The sequence below is a fragment of the Desmodus rotundus genome, chromosome 13, assembly GCF_022682495.2.
Source record: "Desmodus rotundus isolate HL8 chromosome 13, HLdesRot8A.1, whole genome shotgun sequence".
NCBI lineage: Eukaryota > Metazoa > Chordata > Mammalia > Chiroptera > Phyllostomidae > Desmodus > Desmodus rotundus.
This window is the reverse complement of record NC_071399.1, coordinates 41,039,395-41,054,275: the sequence shown is the minus strand read 5'-3', so window position 1 is coordinate 41,054,275 and position 14,881 is coordinate 41,039,395. Positions and strand designations below refer to the sequence as shown.

Genomic DNA, 14,881 nt, shown 5'->3' with positions numbered 1-14,881 from the left:
ACCCAGTAGAGGTGGCATATGAATGATACCCATCTTTCCTTTGATAAATAAGTCATGACACTTAGAATTTCCCTGAATTTAGAAAATAAGTTGAGTAAATTGTCAAATAATTTTGTGTAAAGGTTTTTACTATCCTGAAATATCATTTGAAGGTTATCTTTTGGCAAGAGAATTTATAAATATCCTCTTAGTTCACTTCTGAATTATTGAACCTAATCAATTGATGCTTTAACGGAATAATTATAGGGCCAGATCCTACCAGTTTAGTAGCAACTTGGTTATAAACGAACATATGTATGGTATAGTATTTAGTACTAACCTAGGAAGTAATGTTTATTAGGGTCATGTCCAATGTTCACTGCAGAAGAACTTGGTGTTTTCTGGTCCCAAAGTGAGAATAACTTTTTTTTTAATGTGTTTTCTCTCTTCAGACTTTTGATAAAATTCTTGTTGCTAATAGAGGAGAAATTGCATGTAGGGTGAGTAGAATTTTAATCTTATTTTTCCATTTTACTTGATGAATTTTATTATTACTATAATCCCTTTAAATATGAATCATTATTAATAGATGACATTAATTATATTTTAAAATAGGTTATTAAAACTTGTAAGAAGATGGGCATTAAGACAGTTGCCATCCACAGTGATGTTGATGCTAGTTCTGTGAGTATATTTATGCTTCATTTGAATCAGGACCTTATTTTGGTCAAATAAAAAAAAAAAGAGAGATGTAGTTTTTTTTCTCTGTTGGCCTAAAAAGTGTATACACACAATTAAAAAAATCTACTTAATTATTCATTCTCTTTTTAAGTAAAAGGGGAGCATCATGTCTTCAATGTACTTCTTAACTATTTTTTTCAATGCTTAAAAAACTGAGAAGAGCCCCGACTGGTGTGGATCAGTGGATTGAGTGCCGGCCTGTGGCCTGCAACTCAAAGGTCGCAGATTTGATTCCCAGTCAGGGCACATGCCTGGGTTGTGGGCCAGGTCCCCAGTTGGGGGTGGGCGAGAGCAACCGATTGATGTATCTCTTGCACATTGATGTTTCTCTTCCTCTCTCCCTTCTTTTCCCTCTCTCTAAAAATGAAATAAATAAAATCTTAAAAAAAAAAACTAGAAGAGAATTAAATTGCTAGACTGATTGCTGGTCACTAAGTAGATATAAGTAAAGCATGAGAAAGTTATAGAGTCAAAGATTAATGAAATGTTTATACAATGCTGCCTTATGAGAGCACATTTCCCCACAGCATAACTCCAGTATCACTAAGGGACTGCTATAATTGTTTCACTTTCTTGAGTGCTTTACTGTGTTCAGCTGAAAGTTTGATAAATGAAAGATAGGCTAATGCTAATTGGATATGAACGAAAGAAGGTATAGCATAAAGCAGTGAATGGTATATAATTTTATTGGGGATTTTTTTAGCACAGCAGGCTTTGTTTGTAAGTGATAATGAATTAAATGAGTAGAAAAAAATCTGTTGGGAAAATAATGTAATATTATTGGAACTTTATTGAATAAAATATAAATAGTTGTATTTTAATGTAAATTACTGTTACTCATTCTTTCACACTACTTTTGATGATGAAATCTATTGGTAATGTCAGCAGATTTTATTGTATAGTAATTTAACCCAAGAATTACTAATTTTGTGGTTTCTTATTTTATGCAAAAGTATGTTCATTTTGCCTTACTGTGACTCTTACTTTTTAGAAAAACAGAATGGAAAGAAGTACAAGCCACTCCAATTTTCCCAAAATAAAGGTTAATTTATCTAGTTTATTTGACAGGAACTTAAAAAAATTCAGATTTACATAAAAGAAATTAAATTAAGCAATTAAATAAATTTGCTTTGTATATGTAATTTGATTTTTTTTAAAAAAATTGGTTTCTGGCTTCTTCACTAATTAGTTTTAACTGGGATAGTTTCAATAGTAGTTTATATTCTTCACAGGATATTCATGGAATAATGAGAAAATTGTTACTATTTAATCTGTTTTTTGATCGGTAAACTAAGGTATTTTATTAATAGCAAAATTCTCCAGAAAAAAAGTTTGTGTCACCAGTAAGCTGGTTAATAGATTTAAAATTTACTCTTCTCATCCTGTGTTTATTTTCAAGGTATTAGCTCAGGAGACATTTTTATTTATGGATAAATTGAGAGAGAAAAATATTTGAATTGTGGAAAATTGCTGTTTTTATTTCAAGTCTGACTCTAACCTTTCACTTACTATTTTTTTCATACCAAACTATAGTTAATTCTCTATGTTGTGTTGTCATGTAGATGACTGTTGGTATGGATAACAACAAAATTACATATATATTTTTCTATATATTTACATTTCAATGTTGGTATTACAGAATAATCTACTTCTGTAAGTTTTGGCCCCAAATAGCATGACTAACTTTCCCCATTCTTACATTTCTAGCTTTGTATTCTGGGGTAGACTGTCACTTTTCAGACTTTTGAAAAAACCAGTTTCAGAAGAGTTGGTCTAAGTTTTAAGTCTTTGTCATTTATATCCTTCCTAAAGCAGAGAGGTTAGCTTTATATTATAAAGGACCTACAGCCACTTTTGTCTGAAAGTAGAAGTGAGTGTACCAGAGATTATAATACATAATTTAGGATAAGATTTGCCAGGACCCAAAACAGAAGCAATTCATGCTCTGTCAAAACCTCCTCTTAATATGACCTATTTTAAGTCAGTTTCTGGAATGATACTATTAAGAAAAGTAGGAGAATAATGATGCTTAGAATGGTCAAAGTTTAATTTAAGCCTCAGCCACAGGGCTAAATCTGCTATTTGGTTTTTGCTTCAGTCTCAAGAAAGTAAAAAGATGTATTTCTCCAACAGCATATTTTGCTTCTTTAACATGTGATCACAAAGGTTACTATTATATCTGATCAGCTTTACAATATTGGTAATAGGAACAAGGTGTGCTATTCAGATGAATTGTTAATGTTCCAATGTTTATTTTTTCAGGAAGTGAGCATTTTCAATGTAACTTGGAATAAAAAATCGTATATACTTTTTATGTTAATTTTACAAATTAAAATGTAAGTATTACTGCAGTGGGACAATACTGCAACAGTTGATTCTAGATGCTATTTTTATGTTAAAAACAGCTAATTTTTTAAACAGGTACTCCTATGGGAAATGGTCAGGGCAGGAGGGAGCAAAATGGGAGTTAAGGCTCTTATCAAGCCACAAATTATCTTTTATGTGTCATTCTCCAGGCTCTTATTTTTCTTTTCAAAGATTGTAGAGGATGGCTTATGAAGGGAAGATAGTCCTAGTGAAAGGTTATATCCTGTTAGGATTTTGAAAGGGATTGTGTTGTATCCGTAGATCAATTTGGGAAGTATTATTGTCTGAACATTTTTAAGTCCTCCTATCCATGAACATGGATATTTTCTTTGATGTTGGTCAACTTATGTAGGTAGCTAGGTTGCTTTAATTTCTTTCAACAATGTTTTGCAGTTTTCAGGGTATAAATTTTGTACTTATTTTGTCGTATTTATTCCTAAATATATGACTATTCTTTCTGATGCTACTAGAATTATAGTTATATTTTTATTTCAATGTTTATTGATTGGAAATCTATAAAAATACAATTGATTTTTATATAGTGATTTTGTGTCATGCAACCTTGATGAACTTGTTTATTCGTTTTGACAGTTTTTTAAAAAAGATTTTATTTATTTATTTTAGAGAGAGGGGAAAGGACGGAAAAAAAGAGGGAGAGAAACATGTGTCAGAGAAACATAGATCAGTGGCTTCTCACAAGCCCCCAGCTGGGGACCTGATTCTCAACCCAGGCATGTGCCCTGACTGGGAATTGTAAGTGACCCTTTGGTTTGCAGGCTGGTGCTCAATCCACTGAGCCATACCTGCCAGGGCCCTCTGCATAAGATTTTGAAGATGGTAGAGTCAGGTCTATTGAAAAAATTTACTAGATTTTAGGCAGAGGACTGATTTGGGAAAATTTCTTAATTTGTTGAACAGTGTTTTGTTAATATTGGCTTAGAAGGCAGGAGAGATGGATTCTAGAGCCACTGTGATTTTTGGTAGTCCCAGAAAAGTTAAGAAATAAAAAAAAGAAATGTGTTTGATTTTAGTGACTTAAGACTTTCTAAATTGGAAGATGGGTACTACTTCATTGGTTTAGCAATAGTGGGAGCAAAGAGTGTGAGAATTTACAGATTGCAGTACTCATAATGCATATTAGATAGTTATCATAAAATCAAATAGTTATCTGTCTATGTCTTTCTCTGTCTTTTCAAAGTAAAAAGACTAGTAAGTCCACAAGAAATAGCAAAATATTTCTACATCTGTATTAAACCTGTAAAGTTATGGTTTTGATTTTTTAAGAATGAAATTAATCGATTCTGTACTTTAACTTTTGACTATGTACCCTATCTAGATTCTTAAATTGAACTTAGAAGATTTTGTTGCTTTGTCAGTGTATAATAGGTTGAATTTAAATGATAAATACCTGATATTTATTACGTTAAAACCAAAACCTAAAATCAGGGAAGTTGTCATTGTGACTCACATCTTAGCCAGGCAGCCTGCTGTTTGAAGTATGATTCCTGGTGAGTATTATGGTCTTAGCCTTAAGATTCAGTAATGAGATTGAGTGGGGTTTTCTGTGAGCACTCTGGGGTGATTGACAGTAAGGTGAGGAGAATCATCACTTAGCATGCCTACCCTTGATAATATTTCCCTGCTGTCTGGGGAGGTACTGAGGACAAATAGGACTTCGTGATGTCTATGTAATTAGTGTATGTTGATTCCAGCTGAACAAACTGGAGGGTAATGACCAGGTAAATGGAGACGGAATATATTAGTGTGGACTGAAGTATAAAAGACCTTAGGGAAAAACTTATCAAAATTGTATGGGGTTGTCAGAATGTCTTTATATCTTTTCATATTTATATACATATCTTTGTATAGCTATCTAGTTATGTCTTTGTTATAATATCTTCAGTTTTATTCTAGATGTGTGTAGAGATTAAAGAAATTTAAAATTAAAAAACTTACGTGTTTATTTTTCTCATTTATGTGATTTGATTTCTCGGGGTATTCTAAAATCTCTTTGGAAAGAAGTTAAAGTTCTTAATTAAAAAAAATTATTTCACAAAATTTGTTAGTGGACTCATTTACAGCTAATGCAGTCATTGCTCCTCAAATAGGAATAAATAAGTAGGGTCAGCTTTGTAAAACTTTTTTGGGATGATAACTGAAAACTCAGACCTTTTCTTTCATGTGTGTGTGCGGTTGAGATGGTATATTTAAATACGTTCTCTTAAATGGCTTTTACTTGTACAGAATATTTTAAGATGGCCATCATGGTCCTTGCTTCCCAGTTGGTTTTAATTACACCAGAAACTTAGATTTCCAGTCATATAGATTGCAGTAGGAAATATATAGGATTCTTAATACATTCTTGCAAAACATACTACTAGTTGTCATTGTCCAACATGAAGTTTCCTTACCAGCAATGTGAAGTTTCATGAGCAAAGCCTCTGATAGTGACCTGATGATACTGCATTTCATCAGAAGGAAGGAATTGGTTTCATTAATGTTATTTTGGACCTTGGCATCCTGGTAATTAGGTAATCAAAGGGATTTTAAATGGCATACTTGCTTTAAAACTTGCTGTTGCTTACTTTTCTCATAAAACTTAGCATTTAGTAACCTTTTTTGGATTAAGAATGCAGTATACCTACTTACAAATTTAAAACACTGAACTTTTCAATAAAGAGCTAATTAACCAGGAAAACAAAGCATATTTAGGATGTTTAGACATTTCTTTTATTCTTTTTTTGTTTTTGTCTTTGGAATAACAGTTTGGAGAAATATTATACTATGTCAATTTAAAATATTTTGATTATCCTTGGCTTGGCTGAATTACTTTCTCTACGTTTTTGGGTAAAATGGAATAAGATAGGATTCCTGGTAGGAATTTGTTCACATTACTATGGCTCATCAGGGACATTATATTTAATTGGAGATCCTGCAGAATAGTAGCAGGAGGTTGAAGAGAATTATTTAGCATTAGCAATGGCTCGTCTGGGAGTTGTGCACTAATCAAGGAGCTTGAGTGTTAGCAGTGGGGATGATGGGAATTATGGCGATTATGACATGTAAGCATGTCTGTGTGCGAACTGGACAGGCAATGAGTTAATCAAGAAGTATATTAAGTGGCTCCCATGCTGATTCATTATTATGTACAATAGTGCCTGTCAGGTTGTGTATTTAAAAAATACAATTATTGCTAAATTCAATATATATTAATTCAGCCACTATTTTTTGCTTTTCAATAAAATAATTTTAAGTTACCTAATACTTATAAAAATGGAAAAATTATAAATCCTGCTATGATTTGCATACTATAGATTTTTTTGATGCTTTAGAATGAAACTTTAATTTTTGATTCATTTAAAAATTTTGCTTTGTACTTTTATATATTTGTTTGAAATACTATATAAAATGTTTGCATTCAAAAGCAAAATTTATATATTTTTCATGATAAAAATAATTATAATATATCAGAAAGACCTTAATATTTAACACATGGAGCTACACACCAATCAAAACATTAGTCTTTTTCACCATCAAAATGCTCCAAAGTCAGGGGGTGTATGTGATGATGGTAGCCATCTCCTTTGCTCTTTGTGTCACTAGACTTGCTCTGTGCCCAGCATGGTTAGAGCCGTCTGGCATGAAACTGTCAGTTAGAAATGCTAGCAATATACCTATTTTTGGGAAATGGAATTAATAAATTGAATTCCTTTTAGAAAATAAATTGAAATGCAGCATAAATTAATGAGCAAACTGGATTATATCTATAGGCAAATTTTATAGTTCTGTACAGATGAACGCAGTTTCTTTTTTTATTGTTACTATTATTATAAACACTGTCAAATTTAATAAAACTTTCTACCAAACAATGACCTTCATGTGTTAACTGAATTAAAGTAATATTATGGGTACTACTCAAAGTGCTAACCTGTCGGTGGTTGTTATTGAAGTCCATTATCTATGGAGTCAGTATTAGTGGTCAGCTGCATCAGAAATAAAACTTGCAACCAAGACCCTCCTTTGGGTTCTGTGAGCTCAGCAGGTTAAATTATCAAAAACAGTTAAAGCTTCTTAAAAGACTGATAATTTAAGCCCTCTGGAGTTAAAGTAAACTAGTCATTCCATTCAGGAAGGACTCTAACTTTATTTGCAACAAGAAAAAAATTGCATTTGGACAGGCAAAAAAGGATTTATAACAGTATCTTTTTAAAAAAAATTAAAAAAGATTTTATTTATTCATTTCTACAGAAAGAGGAGGGGAGGGAGAAAGAGAGGAACATCAATGTGTAGGTGCCTCCTGCACACCCCCCATGGGGGGACACAGCCTACAACCCAGGCCTCTGCTCTGAACTGGGAATTGAACCAGTAACCCCTTGATTCACTGGTTGGCGCTCAGTCCACTAAGCCACACCAGCCTATAACAGTATCTTCATGTACAAATTATTTTGTTCACATAGGTGTGTGTGTACCTTGCTATCTTCTTTTTAAAGATTTTATTTATAGTCAAACCTTGGTACTTGTGGGCTTAAGTCAAATCCTGTACTCATCACATTTTAACAAGAAAAAAATGTTTCAGCACTCGAGCTTGCTCGCCTCTTGGTGCCCCTCTCTTGCAATGAAACAGCCGTCTACAGGTCAGTCTCATGGTAGCTCGCTAACGAACAGTTTCTTACTCATCGGCTTCAGCACTCGTCAGGAGTTCCCGAATGAATTAACAATGAGTACCAAGGTACCCCTGTATTTGTCTTTAGAGAAAGGGGAAGGGAGGGAGAAAGAGAGGGAGTAAAATGTTGATGTGAGCGAGAAACATCCGTCAGTTATCTCTACCGCAACCCAGGCATATGCCATGACTGGGGATCCACTAGGGAACCATTTGCTTTGTGGGATGACACCCAACCAACTGACAGTCAGGGCTGTGTACCTTGGTATTTAACTTTAATGGAAACATTTCAACCTCTTTTAATCTATGGAAAGTGACTTGTGAAAATTCCTTATAAAATCCTCAAACCTCAGTTTTTTACAGTAATAAAAACTTTGTTTTTTCTTATGCTGAAAATTCAGTTTAACAATAAAACATGAATATATCATCTTGTTTTTGTATATTTTAAAATTTCTGGTGAATTTAAACAGCATAGTTTGAAAAGGAATTTTGTGCTTCAGTGTAATTAGTACCTGAGGGCATGAAAAATACCTGCATGTATTAATTTTTTCCTAAGCATCTATTTAAGATTTAGAAGTTCTGTAGTTTTACTGAGAAAGCATACATTAAATAAAAGTTTTGAAAATACAACTTATCTTTATAAGTAATTGTATTTTTGGTATTGCAAGTTTTATAACGCTACAACTTAATGCCTATCTGTTACAGCTGCACTCACTTAAGACCTCTTAGTGGAAAAAAAGAAATGATCATTCAAGTAATAATCACCACTTATGAGTATCTACAACCTACTAGAAAATCAGAGTAATTATTTAAGAGAAGTAGTATTATTGTCATCATTTTAAATTGAGAAACTTGGGACTTCAAGATACAAAATAGGTTGCCAAAGCTCATTTAGGTAGGTAAGAAGTGGAGGTGATGTTCAAATTGTGTGATTCCCAAGTTGTACTCTTTCCATTGTAGCATATTGCTTCCCATGCTAAGTATATGGAACAGTCTCCTTTCCTCCCCAAAGGAAGTGAAGTTTATTGCTTTGAAGTCTAGGTGTTTATTAGTGACTGTTGTGGGCCATATTCCATGCTACTCGATGAAATTAGAATAGTGACTAAGAGTGACATGATTTCTGCTCCCATTGCTCTTACAGTCCAGTAGCAGAGACAGATATAAAATAAGAAAACATACAAACAAGTAATTACAAATTGTGGTGTTATGGAGAAAAAAACAGTTGCTGAGAAAGAAAAATGGGTGACTCTTCATTAATAAGGTGCTGAAGGAAATTCTCTCTGAGGTGGCAAAATGTAGGCCGAGAACTGATAAATGAGACTTAGCTCTTAGCTAGGTAGTCAGCTGGGCAGATGGGACAGCCTGTGCAAGGGTCCTGAGCCAGTCCAGTAGATTGACACCTAATCTGTGATGCTTAGCTTCTCTAGTCACTCGTTTTTTTAAAAAAGATTTTATTTGTTTATTTTCAGAGAGAGGGGAAGGGAGTGAGAAAGAGAGGGAGAGAAACATCAGTGCCTGGTTGCCTCTCACATGCCCTCCACTGGGGAACTGACCTGCAACCCAGGCATGTGCCCTGACTGGGAATCAAACTGATGACCCTTTGATTCACAGGCCAGCGCTCAACCACTGAGCCACACCAGCCAGGGCTCTAGTCACTCATTAGCTAGCTCTCCATCTCTAGCTCTAGCCAGTGTGTGAACCCTACTTGAGACAATTTCTTTTGCTATAGCTGCTGCTACTTCTCAGTGGTTACAATGACAACTACCAAGTAGGAGTAGCAGAGGGAGGAATCTAGTAGGCATCTTCAGGAAGATAAAAAGGTGTCTGAAGAAGGAAGATGGCAGTAGTGGATTTATATCTGATGTATTCATTTTAGTTGTAGCCTATTCTAAGGAAGAAGGACTCCAACTCAGATAAATACATCAGCTATAAGTCTATTATTGCCATCTTCAGTCATGCATGTATTCAATATGTTTGTTAAAAAGCACTGTCTAGATAGTCGAGTATGGTCTGTCCAGTGGAGAATTCGTAGGCTTGGGACAAAGGGCAGGAACCTTGTCTTTCTATGTAGGAAACTATTAAGTCCAGATAAAACTGCAAAGAAATAGTACTTTAAAATGTCTAATTTTGTAAACAACTGTTTGGTGGTTTCCAAGTTTTCCTGTGAATTAATCACATATTACTTCAGTTTCCAAGTCTAAATGTATTTCCCAAGTGGATATTAGATATTATAGTACATGGGAATTTATAATTAAATATAGCAAAGTAACTTCAGTGAACTATTCCAATTAAGTGTTATAGATCCCTAGGCTACATGGATAAAACTCAATGAGGATGTTCTACATAGGGGAGAACTGTTTCAAAACAAAAAAACCTGTTTGTGAAAGGTTTCATGTACGGTCATTTTTCCTGTTAATAAGGAATACCTCCACATTTTTTTTTAGTTTATTTTTTCTAAGTAGTTTTTTTGGGGGGGCACTTTTAAGTTCACAGCAGAATTGAGAGGAAGCTATAGAGATTTTTTTCGTATAACTCCTGTCTCTATATGTGCATAGACTCCCCGTTATCAACACCAATTATCATAGTAGGTTTGTTGCAGTTGATGAACCTATGTTGACACCTCATAATTACCCAAAGTCCATAGTTTACATTGGAGTTCACTCTTTTTTTTTTATTGTTATTCAATTGCAGTTGTCCCCATTTTCCCCCATTACTCTCCCCCTGCCCTACCCATCACCACCTCCCACATTCAGTCCTCCCCACTCCCGTTGTCTTTGTCTATGGGTCCTTTATATATGTTCCGTGACTTGACCCTTCCTCTCCTTTCCCTGTTATCCCCCACCCCTTTCCCCTTGGGTCACTGTCAGTTTGTTTTTTATTTCCATGTCTCGTGTTCTATTTTGATCATTTGTTTTGTGATTAGGTTCCACTTGTAGGTGAGGCAATATGGTATCTGTCTTTCACTGTCTGGCTCATTTCACTTAGCATAATACTCTCTAGTTCCATCCACGCTGTTGTGAAGGGTAGGAGTTCCTTCTTTCTGTTGTGTAGTATTCCATTGTTTAAATGTACCACAGCTTTTTGATCCACTAATTTACTGATGGGCACTTAGGCAAAATATTTTTTTTATTCCTTTCTCTCCTTCCTTCTGATATTCCTATTATGTGTGTGTTGTACCTTGTGTAGTTGTACCACAGTCCTTGTGTATTTTTTTCCATGTTTGTTGCTTTTTATTAAAGATTTTATTTATTTATTTTGAGAGAGGGGAAGGGAGGGAGAAAGAGAGGGAGAAAAACCTAAATGTGTGGTTGCCTCCTGGACGCCCCCACTGGGGACCCAGTCCGCAATCCAGGCACGTGCCCTGACTGGGAATTGAACCAGTGACCCTTTGGTTCTCAGGCTGGCACTCAATTCACTGAGCCACACCAGCCAGGGCCAGTGTTTGCTCTTTTTGCTTTTCAGTTTTCGGGGTTTCTATTGATATTCTCTTTTTTAAAAAAAATTTTTTATTGTTATTCAGTTACAGTTGTATGCCTTTTCTCCCCATCCCTCCACCCCACCTCCACCCTCCCCCTTGGTTTTGTCCATGTGTCCTTTATAGTAGTTCCTGTAATCCCCTCTTCCCACTGTCCCCGCCCTCCCCCCTGCCCCCCCCCCCGCCCTGGCTATTGTTAGATTGTTCTTAACTTCAATGTCTCTGGTTATATTTTGTTTGCTTTTTTCTTTTGTTGATTATGTTCCAGTTAAAGGTGAGATCATATGGTATTTGTCCCTCATCTATTGATATTCTCAAAATTAGAGATGCTTTCAGAAGCCTTGTCCAGTCTAATAATAAGCCTATCAAAAGCATTTTTTATTTCTGTTACAGTGTTTTTTTTTTTTTTATCTCTAGTGACTCGTTTTGCTTCATTCTTAGTATTTCCACTACACATCTGTTCTTACATACCATCTATTTTATTCATTAGAGCCCTTAGCATATTAATTATAGTTGTTTTAAATTCCTGGTTTGATAATTCCAACATATCTGCCATGCCTAGTGTGGTACTGTCTGTCTTTTCAAATTGTGGTTTTTGCCTTTTAACATGTCTTGTAACTTTTTTTTTTTTTAAATCTGGACATGATGTAACTAGGCATGTAATGATGTGGTGGTCAGTTGTGGGTGACAGGAAGCATTCGATACTCCTGTAATCTGATGTCTAACTTTTAGTGAGCCTCTTCCTCTGGACTATGAAGTTTTTTCACGGTGTTTTCCTTCCCCTTTTGGTGGGCAGGATGGCTAGAGTGGTCTGGAGTTGGGATTTCCCTTCTACCAGGTCAATTACTTTCTCATAATACCCCAGTAGTGTAGCCTCTGGTTAAGTAGTTTCTCCTCAGGGCCTTCAAAACAAAAGAAAACAAAGCAAAACTCTTGAGTATTCCCACAATGGTTCCTTTTCCCCTCCTCTCAAAAGCGAAAGGGGATATTTAACCAATATTTACTGTGAGAACCTGGTTGAATTTCTGGAGGTGAAACACACAAGTGTGGGGTCCCCATATGACTGGCTCTCCCTGCAGTTGTTAACTCTGAGACTTGTCCACACTGAGCTTCCAACAATTTGTAAGTTACCTTTCAGGTTTTCCTATCCTGGCACTGGTTTCTGGGCAGTTTCTGCTCATGAGTTTCTACTCTGGTAAAGGGTGATTCCCTGTACCTGCCTATCTTCAATCTTGGGTACCATGGTTTGCCCTGTGTTCTCACCTCTCTTATAGATCCGAGTATAGTTGCTTTTGGAGTCTTTTCTGCTTTTTACTTGTTAGGACAGAGTGATGATTTCTAAGCACATGTGGAATTGGGAATTGGAAGTCACACAGATAATTTTTGGGGGAGGTTTGAATTTATTTTAAACTGTAGTATAATCTGTATAACAAAACTTAAAATTTTAACCATTTTTAAGTGTATAGTTCATTGACATTAAGTATATTCACATCTTTTCCAAGATGAAAAAGGTTACGTAGATGAATAATGGTGATGGATACGTGTATCTTGTTTTAAAGTGATATGATTTTTTAAATTTTATTTTATGGTAGCATTTTAAAGTTTTCTAACAGATTTATCTATCCTTAAAATATTTTCTGAAAAAAATATTTTCTGGGCTTGCATTGTATAGGTTTATTGGTAGTGATATATATCCAACATTTAACAAGTATTGATTGAGCACATACTCTGTGAATGTCCCACATATTTTGATTCTGATTTGACAGGGTAAGGGTCAGTCCCACAAGACTGCCCCTATTTCAGACACTGGTCTCAAGTCCTTTTTAAAAGATTTTATTTATTTATTTATTTTTAGAGAGAGAGGAAGGAAGGGAGAAAGAGAGGGAGAGAAACATCATTATGCGAGAGATGCATCTATTGGTTGCCTCTTGCATGCCCCTAATTGAGAACCTAGCCAGCAACCCAGGCATGTGCCCTGACTGGGAATCGAGCCAGTGACTCTTTGGTTCTCAGGCTGGTGCTCAATCCACTGATACGTAACCAGCCAGGGCTCACATGTACTTTCAACTGGCTATAAGTCAGGGGTTCCCACAATCCCTTCCTCAGTTTTGATAATTTGTTATAATGGTTCATAGAACTTAGTGAAACACTTCACTTTCATTTATTGGTTTATCATAAATAGTATTATAAAGGATATAAATGAATGGCCATATGAAGAGGTCCACAGACCAAGGTCTGGAAAGGTCCCAATCATGAGAGCTTCTGTCCTGTGGAGTTAGGCTGTACCTGGCATGTAGATGTGTTCACCAGCCCAGAAGTTCTCCAAACTCTCTTGATTAGGGTTTTTATATAGGTACCATTATGTGGCTGGTGATGAAATCATTCACCATTGATGATTAACTCAGTCTCCAACCCTTCTCCTCTCCCTTGAGATGGAGATGCTGCTGAGAGTTTCAACTCTGTAATTAAGCCTTCTTTGTGGTGACTAGCCTGTATCCTGAAGCTATCTAAGGATCCCCAGCCACCAGTCATTTTGTTACCGTACAAAAAGACACAATTATCACTCCTAAGATTCCAAGGATCTTAGTAGCTCTTTTGGCAGGAACTGGGGTCAAAGACCAACATTAGAACAAAAGATGCTGCTAGCACCCCTATCTATCAGGAAATTACAAGGATTTTAGGAGCTTTGTGTCAGAAACTGGGCAGAGACCAAATGTATATTTCTTATGTCACATAGAAAAAAAAATAATGGGGGAAATTTACCTTCCCTCTTAGGACTGCAGTTTCACTGGTGGAGAAAAATGTTCGTTGCTTCTCTGAATATTTTGACATTTGTAGGCTCCCATTTCTGCCCCCTTCTGCTGTGGCCATAGTATTACTTCGGGGCTGGGATACAAAATAATTGAGTTATAAAACCAAACCAAACCAAACCAGCCTTGGGAGATTCTGTAGTATTGTAAGTGTTTGGAGCTTCCTTTTCTTCTTGAGTCAGAAGCATAGGGCTTCTGGAGTTCTTGCTGTCAGCACCCCAATGCCTACTCTGGGTATTATGCTTTGTTTGTTAGTCACGGGGGTCATAGAGTGAAGGAAAATGCTAAAACTCACTTCTGGTTTATAGTAATTTGAATTCTGTTCTCTCTTGATCTGCCTGCCATTATTTTCTTTTCAGAGTTTGCAAATAGTTGATTCATGTGTTCTATTCGGTTTTCATAGTTGATTCAGTGGGACAGATGGGGTAAAATCTGCTTATTTCATTTTAACCAGGAATTAGAATGGCCAGTGTGTTTTTTTAAAACAATTATGGGAAGGAATTTGATGCAGCTGAATGGGTGTTTGTATCATTTTTCTAAAATTTTTATTTATTGATTTTTAGAGAGAGTGAGAAAGGAGTTGAGAGCACAAGAGCAAGAAAAACATTGACATGTTGTTCCACTTATTTATGCATCCAGTGGTTGATTATGTACCCTGACCAGGGATTGAAACCACTACCTTGGTGTATTGGGACAATGCTCTAACCAACTGAACTACCTGGCCAGGGCTGGCTATTTGTATCCTATATATTATACTACATATATTATGGGAAAAGTTTGGTTAGGTAACAAAGGAAAATAAAAGGGGTTTTCATTGTTGACAGCACTACTTATAGGAGAGAAAGGAGA

At 35.5% G+C, this 14,881-nt stretch overlaps 1 protein-coding gene across 2 annotated transcripts in view; it reads left to right on the top strand.

The window, feature by feature from the left end:
- The window catches only part of PCCA (propionyl-CoA carboxylase subunit alpha), a 473,714-nt gene that overhangs the window by 20,106 nt on the left and 438,727 nt on the right, over positions 1-14,881 (top strand). For both annotated transcript variants that reach the window (XM_024578839.4, XM_024578842.3), the window contains exons 3-4: positions 432-479; positions 595-663. In XM_024578839.4, the coding sequence (XP_024434607.2) occupies positions 432-479; positions 595-663 (117 nt within the window). The remainder of the gene's footprint in view (positions 1-431; positions 480-594; positions 664-14,881) is intronic.